Source organism: Poromitra crassiceps (genome assembly GCF_964638095.1).
Source record: "Poromitra crassiceps genome assembly, chromosome: 13".
In the NCBI taxonomy this organism is placed as follows: Eukaryota; Metazoa; Chordata; class Actinopteri; order Beryciformes; family Melamphaidae; genus Poromitra; species Poromitra crassiceps.
Window position 1 is genome coordinate 25,907,417 of NC_139644.1, and position 16,877 is coordinate 25,924,293.

The 16,877-nt window shown below is 45.1% G+C and overlaps 1 protein-coding gene across 5 annotated transcripts in view; it reads left to right on the forward strand.

Moving 5' to 3' along the window:
• The window catches only part of med25 (mediator complex subunit 25), a 34,497-nt gene extending 19,150 nt beyond the window's left edge, over positions 1-15,347 (forward strand). For 4 of the 5 annotated variants that reach the window (XM_083648791.1, XM_083648792.1, XM_083648793.1 and 1 more), the window contains 9 exons: positions 3,170-3,255; positions 3,345-3,402; positions 3,573-3,680; positions 4,409-4,585; positions 10,642-10,755; positions 11,478-11,552; positions 12,816-12,986; positions 13,145-13,265; positions 13,686-15,347. In XM_083648791.1, the coding sequence (XP_083504917.1) occupies positions 3,170-3,255; positions 3,345-3,402; positions 3,573-3,680; positions 4,409-4,585; positions 10,642-10,755; positions 11,478-11,552; positions 12,816-12,986; positions 13,145-13,265; positions 13,686-13,789 (1,014 nt within the window). In that variant the 3' untranslated portion in view covers positions 13,790-15,347. The remainder of the gene's footprint in view (positions 1-3,169; positions 3,256-3,344; positions 3,403-3,572; positions 3,681-4,408; positions 4,586-10,641; positions 10,756-11,477; positions 11,553-12,815; positions 12,987-13,144; positions 13,266-13,685) is intronic. The other variant, XM_083648794.1, reaches the window with a different exon arrangement.
• Positions 15,348-16,877: the final 1,530 nt, after the last annotated feature.

Below are 16,877 nucleotides of genomic sequence, written 5' to 3' on the forward strand. Positions count from 1 at the left end.
TTCAAATATTGAAAACTCAATATCAAGCAGCGTTTTTCATTCCAAAAGTGGATAGATTAGGTTTATACAGTAATTTTGGAGTGCAATCTGGGCACCCAGAGTCTATCATTCTGACAACTACGGTAATAAGACTTTGAGCCAGACGGCTGATATTTCGGGGTACACCGGAAACCCCGAAATATCTGCTGTCTGTCCCAGAGTCTTATTAGTCATCACACTGATAGACTGGGTGCCCAGATTAGAGTGAAACCCTTCATTGACTAGCATTGTGAGGTGAAAGTCACTCTGGTCCAACTCCAGTCCTGCAGGGTTTCTGTGCTACCAGCTAATTAATTGCATTCACCTGGTGCCCCAGGTCTAAGTCAGTTTCTATTAGACCGCTGGAATAAAAACCAGCAGCGGACCCGAGTTGGGAACCGCTGCCCTAGCCGACCTATTGCAATCACCCCCACTGTCTTGGACCTATCATTTCTGGTGAGTCTAATAACAACCTGTCATTGATTATTGTACAGTATGATTAATTGCACATCATGTGACCTCTCTCCTGCTATTGGTTTAGCTCAAGGTCAACACATCGATTCAGTTGACAGTTGCGCTGCTGAGCCAGGAGAATGGATGTTAATGGCTTTTATGCGACACTCATGAGCCCTTCAAGTGTTTGTGTTTGGTGGACTCACGACTCGATCAATTGTCTCTATTGATTATAGTCTCATTCTGCCTCTTCTGTTAGTCAAAATGATGGAAGTCAAATAGGACAGGAGTAAGAATGGGAGGCTGAGCATCTTGCCTCTGAAAACGTATAGTCCCTCGTGAAAGATTGCTCTTAATCCACGATTTCCTCCTCCAGTTCGTCTCATTAGGCTTTCCGGCTCCATGAGTGATTCTTCTCCAGAGTCATCTATAATGTCTGGATTAATGACACTGCAGAGACTCAAACTCATTTGAATAAGTGAATATAAAACCACTTGTAAGTGACACCGACACACTTGGCTGTCAATATGCTGCATTCTATTTGGGGTGAAATTCAATTGATTATTCCTTAAACGTGTTTTCCCAACAAATGGTGAGTTAACTTCTCATGATGTTTTGGTTAGCACTTTAAATCCTTCGCCAATGCAAGGGAGATGTGTTCGATTACCAGAACCAGATTGTTTTGTGACTGTCCACATCTCTGGCTGCCCTCCACTGCATGCCTTACCTTACCAAGCCCCGGGCAGAAAGAACCCATTTGTCTGCTAAAGGAAAGCCCAGCACAATGCATTTGTAATGGGCAGCACAAGGGACTACAGCGGGCCTGACCAATATGGGATTGATTAATCATTGATCCTGTATTGATGCCCAGAAGATGAACGGCGCCGGCGTGTTCCCAGTGGACTGGTGCATTGACGGCCTTAGAAAGTTGTATTCCTGGGGCGTCTGGGTAGTGTAGAGGTAAAAGCACTCGCCCACCACTGCAGAGACCCGGGTTCAGTTCCCGGCAGCGGTACTTCCAGCATGATCAGACGCTCCTACAGACACAATAGACCCTTCTCACGGGGGCCATTTTGTGTCGAAAAGGCAGGGTAAACACAGGTGCAAGCAAAACACTAATGAGGGTTTCAAACTTCCATGATTGGAATTTTGGTTTGGTTTCAAACTTCCATGATTGGAATTTGGAAACCCTCATTAGTGTTTTGCTTGCACCTGTGTTTACCCTGCCTTTTCGACACAAAATGGCCCCCGTGAAAAGGGTCTATTGGCCGTGTCTGCTGCGGGTGGGAAGCCGGTGGGGTGTGTCCTGGTCGCTGCACTAGTGCCTCCCCTGGTCGGTCTGGGCGCCTGTTTGGGGGACAGGGGAACTGGGGGGAATAGCGTGCGTGATCCTCCCACGCGCTACGTCCTCCTTACTGTCGGGTGAAAAGAAGCGGCTGGCAACTGCACATGTATCAGAGGAAGCATGTGCTTGTCTATGGCTCTCCGCAGACGCGCACGCACACACACACACACACACACCCCTTGACTATAAGAGAGACCAGAGACGTTTCTGCTTGGAAAAAGGACTTTACCCCACAGGGTGTCTGGCTGTCGTTCTTTAAAAAGCCTGAAAAAGTTTTGAATGAATGAATGATGATCTAAATTAAAGGCCTTTCAAAGTATTACGTTTCTTAAATCCAGTTATTACAGATCTTATTTTTTCACCACACAGTGACTGTTCCACTGTTAGATTGATACAGAGCAGGGTTAGCAGTACAACAACATGCACATAGTTTGTTTTTTCATTCTATCTGCTTTATGAAACAACTGGACACCATGTCCTTCAACAACTAATCTCCTGTTCTTTTTCTTATACTTTCCACTTATAACTTTAATTAGCTACGCTCAATTGGAAACAGGCTGGTTTTGCCTACTCTTGTTTCTTTATTTAGTTTTTTAAATTGGTTCTTAAATTCAATTAGAGGTAGCATTAAAATGTCTTAAAAAAATCTTAAAGGATAAGTTCTCCCAAAAAAGAAAGTTCAGTCATTATCTACGCACCCTCATGCCGGTGGAAGGTCGGGTGAAGTTTTTTAGTCCACAAAACATTTGTGTAGTTTTCCCAGGCAAACAGAGTTACAGCATTCTCATAAACGATTGAAGTGAATGGTGACAAGCTTTCAAACGTAAAAACAAACAAACTCGAAAACATAATTAGCATTCATACACTCTGGTGTAATCCAGGTCTTCAGAAGCCCTGAGATCCATAATCCACAGACCTTGCTGTGAGTTTCATGTAGGAACTATTCCCTTTTGACTGAACTACACCTGCTTGAGGAACTGAGTCATTATTTCTGGAAAGAGACATGGCTGTTGAGTTTTTCAAATGTATTTTTGTGTGTGCTTTAAGCACCACAAGCCCAGTGCCATCCAGTTCCATTGCATAGGAGAGGTGGCAGAAATCTCTAGGGCCGATATCTCCACAACTCAGGCAACTAACACAGAATGATCTGGATGGATAAATAGTGCTACAGGCGAGAGGAAAAATCGTATTTTAGATTTTAGGGTGAGCTGGCCCTTTAAACCTGGCTTTCTGAGCTGCAGATACCCTGAAGTAATGTTGTCCAGGTGTTTGCTGTCCTCCAGGCCAACTTTCTAACCTCTTTTCTCACATTGCCATCACATCACCCCCTTCCCTCTGTATGGATCCCTGCAGAAGCCCAAAGCCTCGTCTATGGATTCAGCCACCAAACTGACTCGCTCTCTGCCATGCCAGGTGCAAGTCAACCAAGGAGAGAATCTGTGAGTAGCCACGCTGCATCACAAACCATAGAGCTGCTGTCTGATGTGCACAATTCTAACATTGCTATCCCGTTGGTGGCTCTGAACAGAAACACAGACCAGTGGCCGCAGAAGCTCATCATGCAGCTGATTCCACAACAGCTACTGGTGAGCCTCTTCTCCCTGCCTTTGTTTGTGTATGTGAAAGTGTGTGTGTGTGTGTGGGGGGGTGTGAGTGTGTTGTGGCGACTCGAGTTTCCAGTAAAGTGCTCTAAATAAAACGTATTATTATTATTAACTAAATCAAGGTCTCCCTCTCTCTCTCTCTCTCTCTGTAGACAACCTTAGGTCACCTCTTCAGAAACTCTCGAATGGTTCAGTTCCTCTTCACCCACAAAGATATGGAGTCGCTGAAGGGCCTGTACCGCATAATGGCCAATGGATTTGTAAGTGTTTTTTTTTTATGTTTCATCAAATTGTGTAATTGCTCAGTCTTGACTGTATACTGCAATGAATGTAATTACCAGATTTTGTTGAACAGGAAAAAGGAGTTGTGGAGGTAACCTCCCTCCCTCTCGCTAAACCTCAGATACCTCTCTTGTCCCTAATCGTATCTATCATTCATCACCTCAATCCATTTTCCATGAGTCACAGATGAGTGCACGTCTCGCCTCTCTCCAGTAGATGTGAGGCTGAGTTGCAGTGTTGTGCTGGAGACTGTAGAGGGAGCACCAGTCTATACATTTAGCCACTGACGAGCTACATAATAGGATTTTGAACATGCTTGCCATCAGTATAGAGTTTTTTTTTTTTTTTTTATAAGTTTCATTCAGTTCCAGAAGGCTAGCATAATGGCATGCTAATGGCATAGGGTTTTGTCAACGTGCTGCATTGTCTCTGAATGTTAATCAGGTAATACTATTGAGAAATAGCAGAGGCATTAATAGAATTCAGTCCAGCTGAGCTCTGTCTCTTTGGCTGAATCTGATTTACGGCCCAGGGAATGCACGGCATGGATTAAGTTCATACCATTTGCATTCAATTGATAAAACTGATATGTTTGATTGGGGCGAAGGAGCTGTAGAGTCAGGTTATGTCCTCAAGCCCAGATCACAATTACAGCAGGTCCCATGTCAAGGCCTCAAGCTGTCCTCCGACCCCCTTCCCCCCACAGGCCGGCTGTGTCCACTTCCCCCACACGACCTCCCCCTGTGAAGTGCGGGTGCTGATGCTGCTCTACTCATCCAAGAAGAGGATCTTCATGGGCCTCATCCCCAACGACCAGAGCGGCTTCGTCAACGGCATCCGGCAGGTCATCACCAACCACAAGCAGGTCCAGCAGCACCGAGCGGTGAGTGGTGGCAGGCAGCAGGACAAGCTGCCGGGAGGAGGAGAGGCAGGTTTCAAACGTGGGGAGAATATGTGGTGAGCCATGGTAGAAGAGACAGCGTCCAATAGGCAGGCCATAAGGAGGTGATAATGAGGAGGCATTATAGAGGAGCACTTGGGGAATTGAGGCGCATTGTTGAAGGCATTAAGGTGCATTGTTATTGACATTTCATTTAACGAGCCAGTATCTTCAGAGCAGCCACTAACGTCTCTCACTCCACTCTGAGCTAATTGGGCTAGCATTAGCTAACTTGCTATTGCAATGTTTGCTGGGTATTGCACATCTCATTATCTGTACTTAAGTCAAGTAAATATGGGTTACATGCATACAGGTTATATCAAATTGGTTACCTCCTTAACATAATGGGGACATGGTGGCACAGTGGTAGCGCTGTCGCCTCACAGCTAGAAGGTCCTGGGTTCGATTCCCGCATGGGACACTGGGCACTGAGGGTGTGTCACAGTCCCGTGTCTTCAGGGCTTGCTGCCAACGTGGGCTATCTCATGAAAGGGCCTTTCTGTGTGGAGTTTGCATGTTCTCCCCGTGCTCCCCTGGGGGTTCCTCCATAGCATCAATATGAACCCGCATTAAAAAGAAAAACATGCAGAAGATCACGGCTGAGAGGAGGTTGGTCCCCGGGCGCTGAGTGGAAAAAGCTGCCCACCGCTCCTGGCCTGCCCTGAGGAGGAAGGGCGAGCCTGTGTCAGCGCCTGCATGCGTTGTCGTGTGTGTGTGTCTCAGCGCCTGCATGCGTTGTTGTGGTCGTGTGTATGTGTGTGTGTGTCAGCACCTGCATTCGTGGTCGTGTGTGTGTCAGCGTTGGTCGTCTGTGACCAATAAAGACCAGGTTGTCCGTCCTGTGTCTGTGTTTAATAATGGTGTAGGCTATGACCAACACTATGCACTGTGTGCACGTCATAGCCAGGTGCAATGTCTTATGTCATAAGACTTATGGTCATTGAGGTTCAAATAACATGCTTTCAGAGAGCTTGACAGCCTTAATATATATATATATATATATATATATATATATATATATATATATATATATATATATATACATATATATATAATTTTTTTTAAACTGCATTGCAACACCAGGTTCAAACAGTGGCTTTGTTTATAGCCGCACCTGAAATGAATCTATAACAAAACATAATTGACCAGTCAGACAGGCTGCCCGCATATTAAAGGTCCCAATTCGTGCAGCTGTAACCTCTTAAAAACGTGTGTCTCTGGTCCATAAAACATGATTCTGGATTAATCTGTCGAAAATATAGCAACCCCGTTTGTTGTGACGGAGTTCTCACTCCCTCTTCTGGTGCTTCCCAAGAACGGCCTGTTTCTATAATATATTCAGAACTAACAGTTCCCATTGGCCGCTGAGGGAGAGCCCGCCCCAGGCTCCCAGCGGCCAATCAGATTAGCGTCTGTGGACCAGCACGCTAGGTTGCGAGTTATCGTTAACTAAACGGTACTACGCTAAAGAGGACATCTCAAAATGCCTAGACTTACCGAATGCACCTCTGCAGTTGCTGGATCACGTACAGTTGGCGTCGCTCCAGCTAGAAATGTTAATTTTGTGGCTATAGACTAAATGGTGCAGGTAGCTTGTGTGAGAGAGACCCGCGCAGTATGCAGGAGGAAGCTAGTGACGTCCCGATTCCCCCAGATTCCCCTCTGGGCAAACGAAGCGTTTGGGGGTGTGGCTTGGAGGAGACTGCAGAGGGACGCTGGATAGGGACAAATCCAACTGTGGCAGTTCTGAGCGTGTGACCACTCATTACAGGGAGGGCTGACAGCAGTATATATGCATTTACAAGTAAAAACAGCTTTTGCACGGAATGGGACCTTTAAACTTACATGGGACACACTGTAGGAGAAACAGAGCTGGAGTGGTAGATACTAAACTTAAGAGACAGGACAAGGAAATCCAGAGGCAAGTCTCCTCCCTCCAGCCTCCCTGGGTAAACGTGTCTCCTCCCTCCAGCCTCCCTGGGTAAACGTGTCTCCTCCCTCCAGCCTCCCTGGGTAAACGTTGGGTCAGTTCTCGCAGCTCAGTTCATTACGGTTTACAAGCACTGCCGCCTTGCGCACATGATATTGGAAATTTCCACTTGCCATCTCTGCTCATCTTCAGCCCCCAAGAAAGAGTGCTTTAAAATGTCTGCTTTAGATGAGCTGTCTCTTCCGTCAGGGCTACACTGTAGCTGGCTGCAGCCACAGAGAAGCTGCTTAGCTGTGTCTCTTCCGTCAGGGCTGCACTGTAGCTGGCTGCAGCCACAGAGAAGCTGCTTAGCTGTGTCTCTTCCGTCAGGGCTGCACTGTAGCTGGCTGCAGCCACAGAGAAGCTGCTTAGCTGTGTCTCTTCGGTCAGGGCTGCACTGTAGCTGGCTGCAGCCAGCCACAGAGAAGCTGCTTAGCTGTGTCTCTTCCATCAGGGCTGCACTGTAGCTGGCTGCAGCCACAGAGAAGCTGCTTAGCTGTGTCTCTTCCGTCAGGGCTGCACTGTAGCTGGCTGCAGCCACAGAGAAGCTGCTTAGCTGTGTCTCTTCCGTCAGGGCTGCACTGTAGCTGGCTGCAGCCACAGAGAAGCTGCTTAGCTGTGTCTCTTCCGTCAGGGCTGCACTGTAGCTGGCTGCAGCCACAGAGAAGCTGCTTAGCTGTGTCTCTTCCGTCAGGGCTGCACTGTAGCTGGCTGCAGCCAGCCACAGAGAAGCTGCTTAGCTGTGTCTCTTCCATCAGGGCTGCACTGTAGCTGGCTGCAGCCACAGAGAAGCTGCTTAGCTGTGTCTCTTCCGTCAGGGCTGCACTGTAGCTGGCTGCAGCCACAGAGAAGCTGCTTAGCTGTGTCTCTTCCGTCAGGGCTGCACTGTAGCTGGCTGCAGCCAGCCACAGAGAAGCTGCTTAGCTGGGCAACAATGCAGCATCCAGTTTCAGAGAGGCAGTATTGCTCGCTTTAAACACAAACGCCTTAGATGACATTTCTCCTCACGTTCTTTCTGCTCTCATAAACATTGATGGTGCTTGTTTACTCACCCTGCTAATTTGATGTGTTTTGAAAAGAGCACTAGTGCCTACAGTACAGTATATCTTAAGTTGAGTCGTGTGTGTGTGTACTGTATGTGCATCAGGGCGTTTAGAGACGGCAGATGACATGAAATTATAATGAAGACTTTTTTTCTTTTTGCCTCTTGTGTGCACCATCACATATTCAGCGCTGCATTGCTAATGGGGAAGCGCTACGGCAATCTTAGCATGATTACACTTTCAATTTTGGACTAGTAGTTAAGGTTTCCTCGGTGCAGGGCCCTGGAGTCACATTCTTGGGGATCTAGGTTGGAGTTTGTTCTGTTCACAGCAAGACAAAATTGAATGTTTTTCCCCTGAAATGTGATACGGGCTCTAAATCTTTATCCAATATTTCTCAGGTTACTGGGTTAAAGACGGAAGATAAATCATCCACCATAAAAGAGATAAAGGTGCAGCCGTTTCGTTTCTTTCCCTCAAAGGAAGCGAAGCTGTGTGTTGTCGCGTTGCTCCCGGTCAGGAAACACGCAGAAAGAGGCGATTCGCTCAAATTCAGCAAGATGGAAGTTGACAGATTATTTTTCCATCACATTTATTTATTGTCTATATAGTTAACAAGGAGACTGCATTTGAATTGGGCTTAGAGGGATGCAACATCCTTTACGCCTGCCTCCTGCTCTCCACAACCCCTCAATATAGATTCACACAATCAATCCTCCCACAGTGACGGCAGAATACAGCGTTTCTCCATATGCCTTTTTAGAATGTGGAAGTCATCAGTTGTCACCCTCCCGTCCTGAGTTAACAGCAGCACGCCGCTCAAATATGTGCACTCACCCAGCACTTTATTAGGAACACCTGCACACATTCGTGCAATTATCCATTCAGCCAATCATGTGGCAGCGCTGCAATGCGTACCATCATGCAGGTACAGGTCAGCAGCTTCAGGTAACGTTCACGTCAAACATCAGAATGGGGGGGGCTCAGTGACTTTGATGCATGGTTGTTGGTGCCAGGCGGGCTGCTTTGATTATTTATGAAACTGCTGATCTCCTGGGATTTTCACACAACATCTCTAGAGTTGACACAGAATGGTGTGAAAAACAAAGTATCCATGCCACAAATAATTGAGGTGTGATTCACTGAGCGTTTATGGACTACATGATGGTTTGAATAGGAACATCCAATGAGAGGATGTGTTCCTATGGCCAGAAATGGGGCAGTGGTACTGTAGCCTAGAGGAGTGGTTCTCAACCTGGGGGTCTGGGAAGCCCCAGGGGGTTGCGAGATGATTTACCGTATGTGATAAGAAAAATCACTTCTACTATACAAATGTATTATGCCATTTCTATCATGTAATCTTTCTAATTGTTTTTTCTTGTGAAATAGTGAATAGTTTTCAGCCTCTCTGCCTCCTCTTACAATTAATCAAATGAAACTCTGTGAAAAGGGGAAATCATTATTTGAACTGTTCACAACTTGCGACGGGGGTCCCGGACTCCCTAGTAGGTATCACTTTGTTTTGAATGGGTCAGGAGCCAAAGATTTTGAGAACCACTGGCCTATTAGAGAGGTTATAGAAGCAGGCTTGTCACCAGAGGGTTGCTGCTGCAATTCCCAGGACCAGCTGGGAAACGCGTTGGTGGACAAAGTGACTGGAGTTTTCTTTCAGACCTACTCTACTCTTGAATAGCGAGTTTTTAATCTTTATGTATCAATTAGTGTTTTTGTTGTTGTTGTTTTTTACTTATTCACTACAGTTTTTAGAAAGAGTTGTTTTTGTTTCATAAATATAGTTCTATATCTATTGTCTTTTAGTGTTTATGCCTGACTGGCCAATAGTTTTGTCTGTGAGATATAATAGATGACCTTGACGCTATCCCCTCCCTCAGCAGCCGTGGCTGCTACAGTGGGGCAGCTAAGTGGCTAACAGGAGAATATTGTAATAGTAGAGGCTAATCTTTATTTATGTAGCACATTTCAAAACACAGTTACTAAGTACTTCACAGCCAGGAAAAATAAAGATGATCAATGACAAAGGTCAATAAAACAGAAAGAACAATGAGGTAAACCGTAACAAAAAATTGGTTGCAGCCATAGGGATGCAACTAATGGAATAAATGAATAACTTACAAGGCAACAAGGATATACATTGAATAAGAGCAAAAAAAAAGTGAAAGGATAAAAGTAAGTTTTAAGAAGTGATTTCAAAAGCGGTTGCTCATTGCGGACTCTGCCAGCCTGAGACAAGTCCTTCCAAAGCCTCGGGGTCCTGACGGCAGAAACACGGTCACCTTTATTCTGCAGCCCCTCGATGCAGCGACGGGCAAAACAAGGCTGTGGTTGTAAATGTGAAGCTGTTGGAGAAGAGCAGCATGTTCAGTCATGCCTTCCTGGGGAAAATCCAGGTTGTAATGTAATGTAATGTAATGTAATGTATGCAGCACATCCACTCCAGCATACCTTTGAGAAATGGAAGTTAATCATATCACCCACATCTTTAAGTTAACCCCCGTTTTACATCTCAGCTCCTAGCCTCCCAGCCCATTGAATGGACTAAGTCTTTCATTCTTTATGAGCCATTTTGATCTAAAGGTTTCTGCTTAGATGCTTGAAATGTAGTTTATTAGACGTATAGTGAAAAGACAAATGTAAATGGTGAAGTAAAGCCTTCTTTTTTGCCTTTCCATCAATGCAAAGGGCGGCTATTTTAAAGAATTAACATATTATGAGATGGTTTTGATTTTAAACCTTTTTGATCACTGCACAATTCCATTTGTGTTATTTCACAGCGTTGATGTCTTTACTACTATTCTAAAATGTGGAAGATAGCAAAAATAAAGACATGCATATGTCCAAACTTTTAACTGGTAGTACATACAGTATGTATGCCATTGATCCGTATGACTGGTACCATATATACTGTAGCGATAAACAAGGAGGACAAATATGATCGTGGTCTCTGTGTCTGTCTGTCTGTCCCGCAGGGTATGGGGGGTGCAGGGGGTCCCATGCCGCCTGGCCAAGTCCCACCCAACCAGAACTTCCTCAACAGGCCTGCTGGCCCCATTCCGGTCTCCCATGGCAACGTCCAGCAGCAGGTGTGTTAACCCTTCCCACCCCGGCCCGGCCCAGCCTGGCCTGGGGTCTCATTTATCAGTATGTGCCTAGAATCCCTACTAAAACTATGACTAACTAGTCCAGTGACTGTCTACTCCATCCAATCTGTGTTTCACAATGTAGTGTCATCTTGCAAAGGTATTCCCACGCAAGAGTAGTGATGTTTAAAAAATAATTACACAACAGATATAAAGTAAAACAAGACAACTTAGGCCAATAATTTAAGTCAATTCTGACACTTGCTTAAGCACATTTTGGGAGACAGGTACCCACACCTGCTGCAGGCAATCACCCCGGTATCAATCACAGTCCAACTGGGACATTCTGCATGTGGATCTGCCCCAATCCCACCATACATGGTCAATGCCAATGACCACGGGACGCATATAAATGAGCCTGATTATCAATTGAACAGGGAAATTGCATGCAGATGTGCACAGTCACTGGATAGGTTAGTCGCTCTTAGATAATCCTTAGTAGGGATCCTAAGCAGAGTTTTATGAATGAGACCCCTGGCCTGTATGCCTGCAGTCCCACATGGGTCCCTTCTCTCACGCTCCTCCTCCTGTCCCGGTGCACCTCTGATGTCTGCATGCCTTACTGTTAACCCTTTCCTCCACTGTCCTCTTTCCTTGTTTGGTTTTCTTTTTCACTCCCCCCCCCCCCCCCCCTCCTCCTTCCCTCTGGTCTTTCCTGTGTCCAGTCTGTGGTGGCGGGCATCATGCCCCCTGTTAGTCAGGTCACTATGATGGAGGAGCAGCAGAGGCAGAACAACATGGTGAGAGCGCACAAGCACAGTTTGCAACATGTGCTCCAGGGTGTCTGCAGGTCGTTAAGAAGTCTGAAAAGCCCTTGGTGGGGGGGGGGGGGAATTTGTGGTTTTAAAAAGTATGAAAATATCTTAAATATAGCCATCAGGTCCCGAACCCCCGAACTTTAGTGAGCTGTTTTCAATCAGAAAAATGTTTGGCCAGCTTTGTTTCTTTAATTTGTTTTCTTAAAATGGTCTTAAAATCAGCTCCAGTTTGCATTAATAAGGTCTTAAAAAGTCTTAAACTTGGCTTCCTGAAACTTGCAGACACCCTTCTGTATTATTAGGCTGTATTATTGGATACATGTACAAAAGAGTTTAACACACAGACACACACACACACACACACACAGTGTCACTCCTCTGTTCAGCACCAGGCCGGTGGACAGCTCCTTTCTAAGCATGTTAACTATATGAATGCCTGTTGAATGCTCACTGCGTGGCATGAAACTGTTCCTGTTTTCAGACACATTTCATTCATCTTGATCTGCATGCATGCGTATCATATTTATCTTATAATACAATATTTGAATGCATGGGAACTGTTTCTATGAGTAGAGCATGATATGAAAGGATGGGTTTGGATGGGATGTCTACTCAGGGATGACCCACACTGCATGATTGCACCTATCGCAATTTTAAAGATGAAAATTTTCTTATTTTTTCTGGTTCCGCTGAATTAAGGATACATCTGGTCAAAATATGATGGTGTGTAATATCCACGCTGCACAGCTGTTACCTGTCGTGTTCTCCTCTAATGCTGCATTAATGTCCTCTGGGAACTGATGGTAGAAACAAGCTTCCAATTTGAAAAAAAACAAAAAACTTTTACATGAGTAAATGCTACTTGGGAACTCGGAGGTTGGCCATTGACAAACTTCCTGAATTTTTGGAAAGGAAAAAATATCCAGTTTAGTCTAAGGAATGATGGATTCATTTCAAATGAAACAAACAAACAAAGTTATTATTTTCATCACGTCATTTGGTGAGATCTTTCGTGTTTAGTTGAAGTTGCAATATCTGCTTTGCTGTTAATCATTAGCGTAAATGTATCATCATCACTACATGTAAGTTAAGCATGAAAAACCTCAATCACGTCGTCTTGACGGACTCGAGTTGAAACACGTGAAACACTCCCAAGTCGTTTTCACCAGTCAAATCATTCAACAGTTTTCCCTGTATGACGTGAATATAGCATAAAACCACTTGAACTGTGCGACACTCCTTCAGATGACGATGAGGGCAGCCGGCCCAGCCAACCAGCAGTCGCCAGTCAGCGGCGCGCCGCCCAACCAGGTCGCTCAGGGTGGACAAGCCCCACCCCCGGGGCCCATGCTCCGCCTGCCGAACCCAGGGGCCAATCCGCAGCTTCGCAGTCTTCTCCTCAGCCAACAGCAGCCAGTAAGAGAGCATCAATCTGCCCATTTCAGTGAATGACCATTTCCACAGTTAATGACTCACCCTGCACTAATATGTGTCACAGGTTATCAGGTGACCTTTGCTGTTCCTGTGGATGTCTGACTCTTGGCGGAGGTTAACTCTGTCTGTGTGTCTCTCAGCAGGGAGGCGTGTCCCACATGCCCGGCATGATGCCTCACCAGGGGATCGGCCCGCAGCTGGTCCACCCAACGCCAGGAGGGGGGGCTCCAATGCAGGGCCAGTGGAGGCAGCCTCTGGCAGGTGAGGTATTGGGGGGCACACAGACACACACAGGTGGAAAGAGTGCAGAAACATTTCACTGAAGTAGAAGTATGGATATGATGCAGTCTGTTTATCTATAGTATGATCAATGCGGCACTAGTTGTCTATGGGAAGTCCTTAACCTGAGATCATTATTATGTGACATTCCACACAAGTGTGCATCTTGGCAGTTTCAGTGTAAAAATATTGGTAATGGCCTTCAAACATTTCTCAAGTAGAAGTAAATGTATGAACCAACAAGTGCTCTAATTAAGGAAATAACGCTGCACTAAAAATCTGCTCATATACCGTTAATTATAGGATTGTAACGTGATCTAGTAGTCCTGTGAGCAAAGAAGCCTGCGTGTTGTAATCAGCATCGTGATTTGAAATCCCCCCAACCCTCTAAATCACCTGCAGGTCAGATGCTGATGGCTGCAGGGCAGAGAGGGGCGGTGGCCCAGCCTGGGATGCCCCAGGTGTCCAGCGTCATGGAGGACGAGATCCTCATGGATCTCATCTGACTGTTGTTTGTTTTGTTTTGTTTTGGACTCTGCATCCTCCAAAAGCTGCATCCTCCACAGTACAATGAGCTCTGTCTCGGCACCAGTGAGCACATGCACTCACTTTGTTGCTTTCTTTTTTTTATTATTTAATTATGTTATTCAACATAATTAAGGAACAAATCATGATGTGTTGTTTTTTACTGGACTGAGCTGCTGAAGTTAATTAGCGGCAGACAATACAAGCATTAGTTTTTCATGTAAGTGGTCGAACCAACAGCCACACAGACTAATCCTCCATGTTACATATTTGGAATCATGTGCTTCTGCTAACCCACTTCTCAATACCTGTTTTTTATATTTTATCACTGAAAAATGAAATGCTGTTTTTGTTTGTTTCTTCTTTTAATTGAGATTTTACTTTTCTGCTCAATTTCTTTTTTTAAATTATAGATAATGTCCGTTTTATTAAGATGAAATAAAGTAATTTTTGTCAAGGAGCTTAGCAAATTGAAAAGGTCATTATCACTCTGAAGAGGATTTGTTTATTGGTGCATGATGATGGTGTTGATGATGTGCTTATGATCCGCTGCCAAAGTCTCTACAGTCCATCTTCTCTTTGAGTAAATATAGCCTGGATGCTTAAGGTGAGAGAGAGAGACTGAAATAGAAGCGATAACAGATAGTTCAGTGTCTTTTTCTGCCAAATAGTGTCACAGTGTTAATTTTAACTACTCCAATATGTTGTGGAACCATAGAGGGTCGCCTTGTGCCAAGTAGTCCTACCAGATGGCATCACTTGGCCATGTTTTCCCTGGCATAACGTACAATCAGGCTGGCCGCATGCGCACATGGGAGCGAGTCCACATATGTGCCCGCGATCAGCTTTTGAAACGCACACAGACACACAACTCTGCTGTACCTCGTATACAGTACCTAAACCTGTGCTGAATCCGCAGAGCGCAGGCAGCCGTGCGCACACATGGAACGCACGTGAACTTTGCCCCCCCTCCCCTCCTAAACGCACATTCATGTCTGTGCAGAATTTATTTTACACTTGGACACTGTGTACACACACACCAACAGGAAGTGATGTCAGTCCCCGTCACCTGGGAGACAGAGACGGTTGCTAAGATACCGTGACAGTGGGTTCTTGTTTCTGAGCCGTGCTTTCACATGGACTCGCACAGACAGACACTATCCCTCAGTGGCTGCTGCTCTGGACGGCTCTGAGCCTGTTCCCCCTCTCTCTGTATCCTCCTCCATCTCACTCTGTTGGTGCCTGTCTGAGCTCATAGGTTTTTCACTGTTTTTCTTATTACCAGCAGCACGTTCACACTTCCATTGATGCAGCAGTAAATACTGTCAATAAATCTGGGTGAACTTTGACCCTGCAGTCATGAGCATCATTAGGCAAACATCCACTGTAATAACAGAAAGATTAATCATGCTTTCAGAAAACACAATTTGTATCATCTTTTTTTTACCCTTAGAAGACCCTAGCTTCATATAATCTACATCAGTTTGATACTGTTTATATGAGAGAGACTCAAAGGAAAATGTAACACTTTATATCATTCAGTCGTAAGTCATGTATAAGCCTTCATTCATTTACAAAACATACATGTGTAGATGGTTAATATGTTAATATTATGTCACAAATGTGTTGAAAGTCATCTATAAACTTTTAGTAAATGATAAATCATGTGAAATAATTTGCATACAGGTGTTTGCTCCGTTTGTGAAAATTGAAGCCAATGCGGAAGTGTTTTAAACCTGCATTATTTTTGAATGGCCTGCAGGGGGGGCGGCCCATTGGCTTGTGGGCTTCCGTTTTAAAGCTTTAACTATGTAATTTTGGCCGTTGCCATCTTGCTTCTTGCGAAGCATGCATAAGACCAGGGGTTTCCCGATTCCCACAGAGCCTCAGTGTGGCCTGCTATTGGTCCATGATCGATCAGCAAGCTGTGTGATCAATGGACAGGCGACCTGTCAATCACGCCTGAAAACATAGTCTGGAACTACAACATCCGAAACTAGCGATTGAGGCCATAAACTCATTAGGAAAGTGTTCACTGAGGCCACTTTGGCTTCAATTTTCACTAATGGAGCTACCCCTTGTATGTAACACATTTATGTGTGATGAATGATTTACACTTTAGATTCGGGGATGCAGAAGCCCTTGTAAATGAATTGTAAATGATTTACACATTTATAACAGGTGACGTCTTCCTCAATACAGCATGATGTTCATTTAGTATATGATCCCATTTAGAGTAAAATAGACCATAAAGCAAATTGTTTTGGGGCATGGTTGACAGGTTGCTTGTGATCACACAGCTTGACAATTACAGGCCAATAACAGGCCGCACTGCAGCTTTGTGGAAACCCCTGGTCTCGAGCTGCGCAAGAACCAAGATGGCAACGGCCAGAATGCCATACTTGAGGCTTCAAAACAGAAGTCCACAAACCAGGTCATTCAAAGGATACAGGTTTAACACATTCATACTGTACTGTACGGTGTTAGTCCGGGGTCAGGTGGATTCATTTGCAGACACATGACGGCCGTAAAAGGCTTGCAGGCAAGAGTAAATGTGGACTGGCCATGGATGATTCTACAATGTGACAGTGTGAAGCTGGCAGAGCTGATTCTTATAGGCCTCGAACGTGACAACGTTACCGTATGACATAAGTGAAATCACTAAACTTCAACAGTGTCAGGTGTAAATATTCAATGATGAACTTATCATCAATTACGACATCATCACTGTTGACATGATCTTCAATGATGACATTAAAACCTTCGACAGTGACATCACTGTGACGTCGTAACCTTCAACAGTGACATCAGTGAAATCGTCAATGATGACATCAGTGGTGACATCATCATTGACAACAGCACTGACATCATCATCGGTGACATTATCTAACAGTCGTCATCATTGGTGACATGTAACAGTCGGTGCCTCATCATAGACGCATGGTCATTGGTCAATGGGTCAGCATGAGGCAAATCCTTCCGTTTCCCCCCATGGCCACACACACGTTACCGCAAGTAACGTGACCGACTATTGGCTTCAATTTTCACATCTAACACATTTATGTATGT